At 42.6% G+C, this 13,021-nt stretch overlaps 1 protein-coding gene across 4 annotated transcripts in view; it reads left to right on the top strand.

The window, feature by feature from the left end:
* MITF (melanocyte inducing transcription factor) overlaps nt 1–13,021 on the top strand; it is a 105,765-nt gene that overhangs the window by 46,762 nt on the left and 45,982 nt on the right. Inside the window, exon 1 of one of the 4 annotated variants that reach the window (XM_054387526.1) lies at nt 6,952–7,003. The exons of the other annotated variants lie outside the window; for them this stretch is intronic. Coding sequence (XP_054243501.1) covers nt 6,952–7,003 — 52 coding nt within the window. Of the gene's footprint in view, nt 1–6,951; nt 7,004–13,021 lie in introns of those variants that run through there. 4 annotated transcript variants of the gene reach the window in all.

Raw genomic sequence — 13,021 nt, 5'->3', positions numbered from 1 at the left:
TATCTGAAAAGATGCAAGTTGTTCCTTTGCCAGTCCTCCAGTTGGAAACAGTTTCAGGACTGGACTTCTCAGAATGAGACTGTTGGTACCAGTTTAATCTCGTTCATAGCTGGTCTGTATCACTTGGCAAAGTGCCATGCTTGTTCTCTCCTGGGTGTTTGTTCCTCTGCTGTATTTATAGATAGCAACACTCATCCCCATCAACCTCCGTTTTGTGAGATTAAAATGCCAACCTTTTCTTTAGCTTCCCACTATAAAGTGGGCTCTTGTTTCTCTCATCACCTCAATTTCAGCTCGATGTTCTTCAGCAGAGGTGCCCATAGAGAAGTTCTTGCCCACAAGGTCTTACACAGATGTCCTGCAGACACTGGTGCTTTTCTTTGCTCTCTTGTGTTACCTGATACAGCCTGAGGCTCCTGCTTCTTACAGTTGTGTTGCAGTGCTGGCCACTTAAGCTATTAGGAGTGACTCACTGCCCTGGGCTCCTCTCTGTCCCATTGAGTTTAAATTAATCATAGAAGTACTGATGATGGACCATATCCTGTTGTGCTTTTGAAAGATCCTGATAAGAGTTGTGACACCTCCCCAGAAGGATGAGCTGTTTCTACTGAACTATGTTCTGAAATAATAGAGACCAAATCCAGCAGATACAAGTCAATGAGGTTTTTTCCCAAAAGTGCCTTGATAGTGGCATTAGGTACAGATGTTTCAGGTTACTAGAGGAGCTTGAAGATCTTACTATGAGAGAAAATACGTGGGAATATGAAGAGGGATCCAGGAAAACCAGTGAGCTGTTCAGGTGTGTAATCTGGTAATAACCTTAAGTGCTGTCCTTCAATCAGAGGAGAAAAATCAATGTCATTTTAATGTGGTGTGAACTCAGGACAGTGCCTCATGGCCATAGCAAAGACTGGTAGAGTGTGATTTGGGATTTGGAGTTCAAATCTTTGACTCTTTGCAAATGACGAAACAGTACTGGAAAGAGAGATGAATGGGGGCAGGAGAAGGGCAGGACCAGAGAGGGCACAGTGGGAGCCCACAGGTTGCTCATGCTGTTCCTGGAGCTGTTCTGTGCACTCCGTTTATTGGGGGTGAAGTCGTTGTTTCACCCTTTGCCTCTTTACCCTTTTTATCCCTAACTTGGTGCAATGCCAGCAGGCTGGGGACATAGGGGACAAAGCTCCATCTAGTGTGGAAAGGGAGAGGTCTGGGAGCTAGCAAAACGAGTTTCCCTAGTTCAGGCATGGGGCCTGTGGTTTTGGGTTGGATTTTGGGTTTTTTTGATACCTTGTGAAAAGGACTGCAGATGCTTTGAGCATGCCTCTGTTAATTGAGTAACTTTGACATCCTGATAGCTGATGCTCATTTTCTATACCCTGGCCTGTGTAGAGGTTTTAATACAGTTGTAAGTTAGCCTATAATGCCAGTTCTAGGCAAAACCAGATCTGTGCTCTTCTCTTAAGGTTAGAAACTGCATGGCTGGGTTAGAGCTCTGTGAAGAGAAGGGATACAGAAGTCTGATGATGTACTTCTAAGACAGAATATCTTTTAACTCTTCCTGACTGTTTTGTACAGTCTTGAAGTACAGTAAGGGCTAAATACAGCAAATGTAAACAGACAAGACATTTTATTATCTCCTTCTAAAAACAAATCAGGAATAACAAATCATCTTGTTTGTTCTGGAGGTTGCTAAAAATAAAGGGGGAAAAAAAATCAAATCCCTTTTATTTTCCCCTGAGTATTTAGAAAACCAGTTGCAGTTTCTGAATGTGGTTTTATCAGCAGCCTCTCTAAAAGGATGGGAAAAATATTTTCATAGACACATTACTAAATGTCTGAGTTCAACAAATGATTGTATGTCAAAACCAGGTTACTGTGGTTTTATCCACAGGGGAAAAAAAAAAAAGTATTGAGGGTAACTTTTTTAGTTTTGTTTTTCCTCAATTCACTTTTGATGTCCTGTTCTTAGCCAGAAATATGCTGCATGTTCTCATACTTCTAGTACCTCTTCTACACTTTAGTGCCAAAGACCACAGTGGCAGAATTTATCCCTGCCTGCTCTTTGAAATCTGTGGGAAGTTGGGATCGAGCACCTGCATGGATTTTTGTTGTTTTGGGGCTTTTCATCATTTCAGCATGTTGGGGGTATTGAAGATTCTTCCTGCTGGAGGAGGACCAGGAGGAATAGAAGAAGGTGAGTGAAGAGAAGGTGAGGCTTGCATCCAAAGTGGTAGGTCGAGCTGAGGGCATGGTTTCTACTGCTAACTTTTTCTCGACCAAGAAGCTAGAGAAATGAGAAGGTCAATTTACTCCCAGTTTGTTTGTCAGTCGTTTCTTTTGCAGAAACCTGCAGCTGCTTCCAAGTTCAGGCTGAGAACCATTACAATACAGGTTTTTAGGGACAGTAGTACTGGTGGCTGATGGGCTCCAGCAAGTCTGGAACTAGACATCATTTCCAGGTGACTTTGCTGCAAGTTTATAAACCTTGTTGATTAATGTAGGGCTGTGTAGTCCTCTGCTGTAGCCTAAAATAACAGAAGGTGTGAATTGCTGCTCCACAGTAATGGTGGGTGTTCCTGCAGGTACTTTGCCAAGGTCAGGAATGCTAAATAAACCAGATTAAACAAAACCCTGTTGCGAGAATTCGTGATTAACTGTAGTCTTTGTGGGGTTTATTGGTTATAAACTAAGTGGCTGCCTTTTATTTTTTGTCTCAGTATCTAAGGCAGATGTGAACTTCAAGTCCAGTGAAATACTTTTTGGCTCTTGCCTCTGTTTACATGATTCAGGAGTTTGCAGTAGTTCCACAACAAATATAGCTTTGAACAGAAATAGCCATTCAAGTGCTAGGCTTCTGGCAGCACAGAGGAGATTAAGAGGTTCTAACTAAAAGGCATGTAACTAGTTTTGAGTTGGCTGCTGTTTCCCCCAAATAAACCAATACCTGCAATGTATTTTGAAAAGTAAGAAGTGACATTCTTGCAGCAAGCTCCATGAGCAGCGTTTCTTACTTAGTTGTCATTAAACCATGCTAAACATGGACCATGCTGAACAGTTTAACTTTAAAATAGCTTTTTTTTTTCCTTCTTTTTTTTTTTTTCCTTCTCTGGCACTGCAGCAGCTGTATCAATTTTTGAGAATTTTATTTGCTTCCATAAAGTTATTTTGGGGATTTTTCCTGATGTCTCCTCTTTGAGAAGAGCTTATGCTTTTTAAATGCAACAGAAGAAAAATGCAGAACAAAAGGGTGATTGTAAAATGAAATTATGTGTTAGCAGAGCTGTAGTTGAAGTATTAAGAAAACACTTATGAATAGATGAAGGAAGATTTTTTTTTGGTGTCTGTTTTGACACTTTGTGAAATCAGAAAGCATAAATGTGCTTGTGTGTTTGTATTTTGAATGATACTTCTGTATCAGGGCTTTGATTTGGTATCTCTTTTATTTACATGCCAACACAAGTTTAAGTAGTTCTTTTCCTCTTTCCTTCTCTCTGGTGGTCATGAACAGTTTCTGGCTAGAAAGAAGGTGTAGAATGCTTTTATATGGGGGCAGAATTTACAGGACAGTCCCAGTTCCGTAGTATTCCAGCTTTTAAATCAATACTGAATATTTCTGCGAAAGACTGCAGTTCATAAATAGATGATATAAACTTAAAATAGAATTTATGGCTGTTGAATGGCTAGTGAAGAGGTCTCCTAATCACCACTTGCACTGACCCTCCCCAGCTGTCCTGTGCAGCTGCAGAGCAGACCTTGAGGCATTCTGACATGACCCACAACATACACCCAAAGGTTGTAAACACACAGAAACTGTACCCATCTTGGGATATCTCTGAACTGGGAGTAGGTAGGATTTGAGAAAGGTACTTGGGGACAGAGGGGCCTTATCATTAGATGTGGCTGTACTGAAGAGGCTACTGGGTCCTTGATGCATTGCTGGGGTTTGCTTTTTCCATAAGCCTTGGTCTGAGATTACCAGTGTTGTAGGTCACACTGAATGGCCAAGGAAATCAAAGGTCATCTCTTCTGTAGTTGTTTGCAATTGGGCAATTCCTCCAGTGAACAGCTGTCATTTTGCTTGGCCTCAGTTAGCAAGTTTGTAAACATCACCAGTACTTTCTTACATGGACAGCTGGAGCTTATCCCACCTTCCTGTCAGTCCTGTGGATACCCAAAGCAGCAAGACCAGTACATCTGTCCTGCAATTGCAAATTGCAGTTGAATGTAAATATCCAAATGGTTGGTAAAGTAACTTGTTGGTGAATAAAGACTTCTTCCCCCACCCTAGTTGTTCAGCCTGCGCAGTAAAACATTCATCTTTGCTCCAATAATTCTTCCAGAAATAGCCAAATATTTAGAAGAACTGTGAGCAATGGTTGAAGAATCTAAAATTGAAGTTGGTTTAAAATATGTGGACCCTGAGGAATTGGTTTCTGCAGCCTGTAGAGCTGCTTTGTTAGAAAGAAACGTTATAGAATCATAGAATTGTTATGGCTGGAAGGGACCTCAAGGATCACCTAGTTCCAACCCCCTGCCATGGGCAGGGACACCTCACACTAGATCAGGTTGCTCAGAGCCACATCCAGCCTGACCTTAAAAACCTCCGGGGATGGGACCTCTACCACCTCTTTGGGCAGCCTGTTCCAGTGTCTCACCACCCTCATGGTGAAGAATTTCTTCCTAACACCCAACCTGAATCTGCCCATTTCTATTTTTGTTCCATTCCCCCTAGACCTATCATTACCTGACATCCTAAGAAATCCCTCACCAGCTTTGTTGTAGCTCCCCTTAAGATACTGGAAGGCCACAATAAGTTCTGCTCAGAGCCTTCTCTTCTTCAGATTGAATAGCCCCAACACTGATGAAGACACTTCTTGGTGTGATCAGGTCTTGTAATGTACTGCTGCTAGTTCTGTGGCTAGAGATTGAATTGAGAGCTTCCATGTTACCTGTCCAAGATTATTTGAACATTAGAGGTGTTGCAGTAATGTGTTTAGGGGTTGGTTCTTCCCTTGCACATCATATTCACTGCAACGAGCAAGTCTTACACACTGATAGCACTGACCTATCGTACACTGAGTGCTGAATTCGCTTTGTGGTTTTCATTATGACTGTTTGGGGTTCTTAATCATTTCAAGCCAATCTTCCATAAACACTTTCCCTTTTGCTTTTTAAGATCTTGTTTGCTGAGCATACTGCAGCAAGACTATCGTCTGCATGAGATGAGGCTTTGGGCTGCCTCATCGTCTTTCGGAAGCATTGAGTAGTGCTGTAGCTGTGGAGTCAGTAAGCAGAAAGCCTTGCAGGAGTGGAAGGGTTTAGTCTGGGAATTGCTGGGTCACTGTGAGCCTCCAGGAGCATGGTTGCTTTTATGGCTTGGAGGGAATCTGAGCCTGTGAGTGATGGGTACAAGCTGTGAACACAACACGGTTGAGTCTTATTTTCTGCAGGGCTGCCACTGCAAATAAACTTGCTATCCAACTATGTAAAGTGCTAGGTAATTTCTAAACCAAGATATGATGGAAAGGTGATGTGGAGTCAAAACTGGGCACTGTGTGGATTCTAAGTATCAAAAAGCATGGTTTATCATAAGTCATCTTCCCTCTGGGCGACGGTGTTATCTTCTCTATTTACCCAGATAAAAGAAGGTAAATTCTATGTTACAAAATCGAGAACTACAGAGGTTGTTAGTGGAGTGTTATCTCCTCTCTTTTTCTTTTATCACCTCTTGGTTGTTTAAGCTATCTGGCTTTTTTGTTTTGCAAATGTGTGTAGAACTCTTTAGAGAGGGAAGTACCTATAGATGTGGTGTCTGGAAGATGGTTCAAAAAGCTTTTGACAAGGTCAAGCTTTCAAGTGAAAGACAAACCCCACCTTATGCCTTTTCTTTTCCTTTTCCTTTACTTTTTTTTTTCTTTTCTTGAAATATCTTGTCTAAGTTTGTGATGGCTTTGAAAGTTGGAGGAAGAGCACCAAACCAATATTAGGTAACAGTCTCAGCTACATTTAAATTCCTTTAACCCTCCACAGAACATTTTTGAGAGCTTGAGGTATTTGTGTGTGTAGCTGTCTTCACCTGCCTGTGCCTTGTCTGCCTGAGGGATTCAGCCGGTTTGAGCAGAGGTGAAACTAGGGAAACTGTACACCATGACATTGAGACTCTGTACTAATTAAGGTTGTATGTCCAGCTCTTGAGAGACGCCCTTCCAGTGGCTCCTAGACAGAGGTTCACCTGGGTGAAGAAGGAGTTATGTCCCAGGAAAAAAAATTATCTTGCACTCCCCCTTCCTCCCCCTTCTCACCCCCCTTCTTTTTTTTTTTTTTTTTTTTTTTTGTGTGTGGTAAAGATCGTGAGAAAATGATGCCTTACAGACAACCCTTATCCACTCCTCTGATGGCATTAATGGCCTGATCCACACCCATTTTAATTAATGAATGGGAGAAGTGCTTTCAACGCTGACCTATGTCTTCCTTTTCTCCCAGACCTGCAGCCAGTTATCCTTCTGTGGGACAGTGAGGTTGGTACAGCTGCCTGGCACAGGTCTGAGGATCATACTCAGCCTTGCAGTAGCTTTGGGCACTTCTCTGTGCTTGCTGCAGACCAACGCCTTGCTCTGGGCTGTCTCCATTGGGAGTTTGGGCAATACTCTCAGGCAGGTGAAACAAGATGTAGCGAGATGCTGACTCTGAACTTCTCTGCTCTCTTTGTGATACCTGAAGACCTCATGTGTGGCTGCCTCAACACCGCTTCTCTTCTCGGTAGGTGCTGGATTGCACAGGTCTGCAGTGCTGGCAGGCAGTGAGCACTGCTGCCTGCCTTGCTGCTCCGTGGGTATTGGAGTTGCCAGGTCCTTATCTGGAGCCACCCCTAGAGACACGGCTGCTGGCCTGGCTTGACTTTCACCCGAGGGTGCTCAACAGAAGCCCTTGGAGACAAGTTGGGGGGGAAAGATGGAAGGTGTTAGAGTTCAGATGTTCATGCCCTGCTCCTTTGACAGCTTCTGTCTGTAAGTGGCGCTTTCCTGGGGCGACGGCACCATGACCAGATTGCGTGATTGATGTGTTGTGATGGAGGTTGTATTCTGGGAGTTAAAAATACTGTGCTTGGGAGCTGGCCACTGGCTTCTGCAGAGCCACAGGAACTGTGGCTGGCTGGCTGAGATAATGCTGGTGACTTTCAGAAGGGGAAGACTTCAAAAAATACTCCATGTTTTAAAAAGAAAATTAATACATGTCTGTAGCTCCCTCTGAAAGTTCATGTCAAATGCACATTTGGGCTAATGGAGGTTCAGTTTAGGCATAAAAGACTTTACAGTGATTATTATATAGAAACCTTTGAGGATGCTCTTGGTTTGCAATTATTCATCTCCCTTTTAACAGGAATGGTTGTAAAAGATTGTAAGATGTGACCTCTGCAGCTTCTAGATTGAACCTCTTCACTTTTACCTTGTTCCTTTGTCTGGTGGTGATCAAGCTTTCCAAGCTATACTGCAAGCTGTGTCGTGGAGTAAGTGGGCATTCAAGCAGATCAACTTAGGGCATTTTATTAAGTCAACACTCATGCAAAAGCCACCTCCAGAGCTTAATAATTATTTACTGAGTGCTCCTGGGTCATGAGAGAGGTTTTCATTAAGTTCAGAAAGCATTATGTTCAGCAGCTTGTGAAGATGTGTTTTAAAGACAGGAAGAAAAATGGAAAGCTACTAAATGGTGTATAGCTACTTTAAAAGATTCTTAGCTGAGGATTAAACAAAGTGTTTCTTAGTGGGCTTGTTTTTTGTTGATGCTTTTTTGGTTTTTTGTTCTTTGTTTTTCTTTTCTTAGACAAGTGTATCCACTGACGCAACTTGATTTGTAATGCAACCCCTTAGCTTCTGGGTAATAGACCTGCATGGTGGATTTGTTAGTGTTTTTCCTCCTTCCCGCATCTGATCCAGGTGCATACTGTGCATTTGGGTGCATGGATGGATGTCTACAGGGGCAGCCTTTGGTGTGGGGTAAGCAGTACTGCTGCAGGAGGGCAGCTCCAAGCTGGTGCAGGTCAGGATGAGAAGGCACTAGAGGGACAGAAACGTGTACCTTACTGATGGAGCAGATGTAACAGCAGACAGCATGTCTCTTCAGACCTATAACCTTGAAACACAGAACTTTCAGAGGCCTGAAACAGTCCTTGCTTTATTATAAAGCCTGATAAAGGTCTCCACACCGTTTAGGTAGTTGCTGTGTCCTTTGCAAGAAAGGACATATGAGGATGCCAGCTGTTGGTTTGTGTATTTTTTTTGTGTTTTTTTTCCCTTCCCTTAACATTGATACTTAAAGCAGTGCCAGCCAGTTGGAGCGGTGAGTGGAGCATCGCTGGAACCCACAATCAATTATTAAATTGCAGGAATGAAGTACAAAGTGCTCCAGGGAAAATGCCCTGGTAGTCTTCTTGTACTTGGAATCTCTTACTTTAGCTGAAGATAGGGGAGAAAAGATTGTGTAGAAGGCTTTCTTGTTGTTTATGTGTTATTCAGTGTGTTTGTGTGTTATGGAGCTGGGGAGTTGACTCTCTCTTGCCTTTTTTTTAATTACTTTCCCATTTGGTATCCTGTTTGCTGTCACCTCTCTTCATGGCAAGCAATAATGCTGGCTGCAGGTTCGAGGCCGCTAGAAGTGGTGTTGCTTCAGCCACAATATGTAGCACCAGCAACAAAAAGTTTCCTGAGGTTTTACTGGTTGGTAAAGAGACTGAAACCAAAATTTCCTCAAAACTGAAGTTTTATTTGTCCAAACTTCAGTGGTCATTGAACAGGAGGGGTGTTGGAAGGGAGCTGTGGTATTTCTTTCTGGAAGTCAGGCCAAGCATTTGAGTTGCAACTTTTCATCTGCTTGCTGTAAAGATCAAGGAAGTTTTATACTAATGACAGATACTTAAACGTAGATGCCCTTCTTTTCTCTGTAAATAATTATGAATAGGATAAGGATAAGGCATGAAACAAGCATTTAAATCCTGTGTTCTTTCTTACCTCTGAGATCTGGTGCAGCTCAGTGGATTTCTTGAGGTGCTAAATCTGCTTTTCTTGGCTGATTTCTCTGTGGACTAACCCATTAACAAACATGGACATGAATGGAGGAGAGCAACAGCCTCCCTATTGTGTGCCTTTTCTCTGCTTAGGGTAGATAGTCCTGTTTGGAACAAGTGGTTTTGAAATCTTTGTTATTTTAAAATGTATTTTATTTGATTCTTGCTCATTTTTATCTGAGGAAGTTTGAGAAGTTGGCTTCTGGTTTTAGTTATAATTTGTCTAAGAAACCTTCTAATGGAGGCTTTTCTTCTTTCTTAATAAAACAAAGTAATTTCTAAAACAGTAATGAAAAACAAAGCTAATTCCCACCCCCCACCCCTTTCCAAATTCAGGATCTCCAGATAAGTTCTTAATGAATACGTAGCTGATGCAAATTGATGTCTGCAAACCAGACAACTCACATAAATAATGCATGTGAACCAGAGAACTTGTTTGATCAATTTATAAGAATCTACAAACAAAACTGACCAACAAAAGAGAAGTCCTTTTTTTTTTTTTTGTTTTGTTTTGTTTTGTTTTCCCTTTGCCCAAGGAGACAAAGTAATCAGTACACATCTGGGAAGGTAGATTTGGCTCTCAGAGGTACAGTCTGTGCTGTCTCTTGGGGTGATGGCAACAAAATCAAACTTGGTTTTTTTATCTGATTGGTTGCCTTTTATTATGCAACAGCCATCTGCATTATAACTTATGTATGCAGTAGCCAGCATTTCCCAGGCATCTGTGCAAAGGATATGTGATTTAAACTTATTTAATAAAACGTTATCGCTTCGTGATTAAGTGGATTGGCACATGACACTCAGAACTAATAACTCTCAGACTGTGTTATGCTCTGCTTATTAGACTGCTAATGGATAACCCGTTTAATCATATGTCAATTAACAGGATGAGTCGGTTTCATTTATTGCAATTAGAAGGCAGCCATAAACCGTGTTTGCAGGAAGTATCTAAATCACATCGGGTGTCAGTTGTGTGTGTGGGCTCTGTTACCAGCTCTATGCAATCCAGGGGTGAATCAGTTCACCTAGGAGAGTTTTGAACCCACATGTCCAGGTTCTGGGTTGTGCTGTGTGGTAAGTGGCAACATGCTCGCTTGTGGGAGAAGAGCTAGCTGCTTGTGCAGCACAACCGTGGGAGAAGAGCTGCCTGTGTAGCAGCACATAGAGGTCAAAAAGCTTCAAAAATACTCTTTTGGGGAAGACACTGACATAAGTTTTTAATTGCTTTTATTGATTGGAAAACTGTTTCTGCCAAACTTTCTCCTGTGTGCTCTCCAAGAGGGTACATGGTGATGAAACGTAAACCATCTCCCGTTCCATCGCGGAGCTTTGTGTGGTGTGTCCTGCAGTCAAGAGGATGAGCAGGCATGGTTGGGAAGGAAAGCTGTGTGGGAGGACACTCAGTGTTGTGTGTGGGATAGACCTGGAGGATGAGATACCAAAGTTTCAAACGGTTTTCAACATCTGATCTGTGCTACTGGTGGTGAGTGGAAGGAGCGCTGCTTTGGTGTCTGGTGTGGTGAGAGGAGGAGATTTGCAGCCTCTGGGAGATAAATAATGGCAGGAACTGTCCTGTGGTTGTCCAGTTCCCTTCACAGTGCTTGTGACTGGAGCATCTGGTCAGACAGGTGTTGTGCAGCAGCTTTGTCCCAGGTAAAAATGCTATTTGAACTCCAGTGCATTGACAGGAGTAGCACGTTGCTGCCAGCGCTGCATTCAGGGCTTGTGCACCTCTACGCTGCCTAAAATTGTAAAGTGGATGAAGATAATGATGCCTGCTGAGCTCATGTTGTAGCTATGCTGGTTTCTGGCTTCTCCTTGGAACAAGGTTGAATAGGACATTCAGTAATATCGAGATATTTTTCTTCCCCTTCATCTGGCCATCAAAATCTGGTGTTCTGGGTACGGATAAAATCAGCTTCTTCTTCCCCTTGCTAGTGTGTGCTCTTTTTGTGATACTTTTTTTAAAAACATACAGTGCCTGACCTTGCAGTACCTACCTCATTATATCTATCTAAAGCTATTTTTCCCCAGTAACTAGAATATTGAGCAGAATTACAAGAGAAATGAAATCTGAGTCTCAGCCCTTTGGGGAAGAATTTGTCAAAACAGTATTTTCTGCTACTGTTGGTTCTTTGAAATACACAATACTTGTCAACTTTTGTTGTTTTCAGTCAACAGCAGACCCCTGAATAACCTGTAGGAAGCTGTAAGGGCAGTTGATGAGTTATTGGTGTGGGTAGGCACAGTGATCGCCTAAGTGAGATGAAGTTCCTGGCAGGGGCTGTTTGAAATGCCATGGAAATAATTTTTCCTTCCTTCTCCCTCGCATTCCCCAAAATCTCAGTATATGGGAAGGATCTTCTGAGATGGTTTTCAGCACACTTGGCTTTGGTAGGCGGAGAACCAGTTCAAAATGAAAGGTGGTGGGAGCAACTGCTGGGTTACCAATTTTGCAGCATTAGGTATCTATAAAAAAAATACCAAGAGCACATGAATGAGAAACCTGCTTACAGGGTACAAAATAAGTTTCTCTTCAGCGTAAAGAGAATGAATCCTTCCTCCAAAACAGCATTACTTCTGCTCATCTCTTTCAGTAGTCTCCGAAGTGAAGTGTGCTGCATTATTGGTGGGTAGGAAGAAAATATTAATACTTCAGTAATGGAGATATAATTCATAAATCAGTATGCATGTATGGAGCTGCATGCTCAAACGTTTGTTTTTTTTTTCCTGCATGATTAAAAAAAAAAATTGAGAATCACTGATCTGTAACTATCTAGTCAGGGAAATAGAGCATCTTCTTGGCTTGGAAATGGGTGAGTGGTTCAGATGTGCAGCCAGAAGACAGGCTGCTGGGTTTGGATGTGAGAATGCTTCGCCCTTAATTGCAAGGGAGGTGTTTTTTACAAGTATCACAGTCAGTGACTTGTCTTGAGCAGCTAATTAGTGCGATTATTCCACAGCTGCATTAGTTTCACCACAAAGGTTTTCTCTTGTTTTATCAAAAGGATCAGTGTCTCTGTGAATGTTTCAACCTGACAGGTCTTAAATAGCAAGATGGTCCCCTCCCTCTCTCTCTCCCTGCTCCTAAATGTGTGCTCTGGAAAAGCAGAGTTTGTTCTCTTGGGGGAGTAAACGTGGGTTTTTCTTTTTTATTTCTGCTCTAAACTGTTTGCGGCGTTGGGCCTGAACAAAGCCAGAGTACTTCCAGCAGTGCTGGCTATGGTTGCCCAAACACAAGTAGCTCTCAGTACCTCCAGCCTTCCAGACAAGACCTGGCAGGGCTGCTGGTCCCCGGACTCCTTTGCAAGCTGTCCTGGCAACATCCTCCAGGTGGATCCTCCGCTGGAGCCAGAGGTGGGGTTTTCAAGAACAGCCTCTTCCTAAGGCTGGAGGCTTACTGCTGGAATTCCCCAGGCATGGTCCTGCAGCATTACGGCCTCAAGAGCCCTTTCATTCTGTGGGCTGATGGAAATCAACTGCAGCAGTCTGAATCAGAAAGCAAATATCCTGAATTATGCACACTGTAGCTCACTCTTACATGGAGTCTTGTATTATTACCCACTTTCAACATCCTTCCTTTGTAGGATGTGCTGCTTGGTATTTACATACCCTATCTGTTGTGCTTTGCACTACAGAAATGTAGATGGATTTTAGTTGTGAAGACTAACAAAATGAAGGGTTGCTTCAGAAGGTGTTCCCGTAGTCCATGACAAAGTCCCATGTTTTGTTCAGTATTGTCTGGTAAGAAGTTCTCCTTGGTAGGGACTAAGCACATAGGTGGTGAAGCCATGCAGTGTGCTAGGTCAGGGTAGGCTGATATGCTTTATAAAGTGTGACTGAAATAAAGCCCTTATTGTTTATTCTGCCTGGTCTATCTCATCGTGCTCAGAAGATGCTGGTAGGCCTGAAGTGGGAGTTGGGGATTTTTTGGTGACTGGTTTTAAGCTATGAAGA

This window comes from Indicator indicator, chromosome 15 (assembly GCF_027791375.1).
Source record: "Indicator indicator isolate 239-I01 chromosome 15, UM_Iind_1.1, whole genome shotgun sequence".
In the NCBI taxonomy this organism is placed as follows: domain Eukaryota; kingdom Metazoa; phylum Chordata; class Aves; order Piciformes; family Indicatoridae; genus Indicator; species Indicator indicator.
Note: the sequence above shows the minus strand (reverse complement) of the source record. Positions and strands in the feature narration are given on the sequence as shown.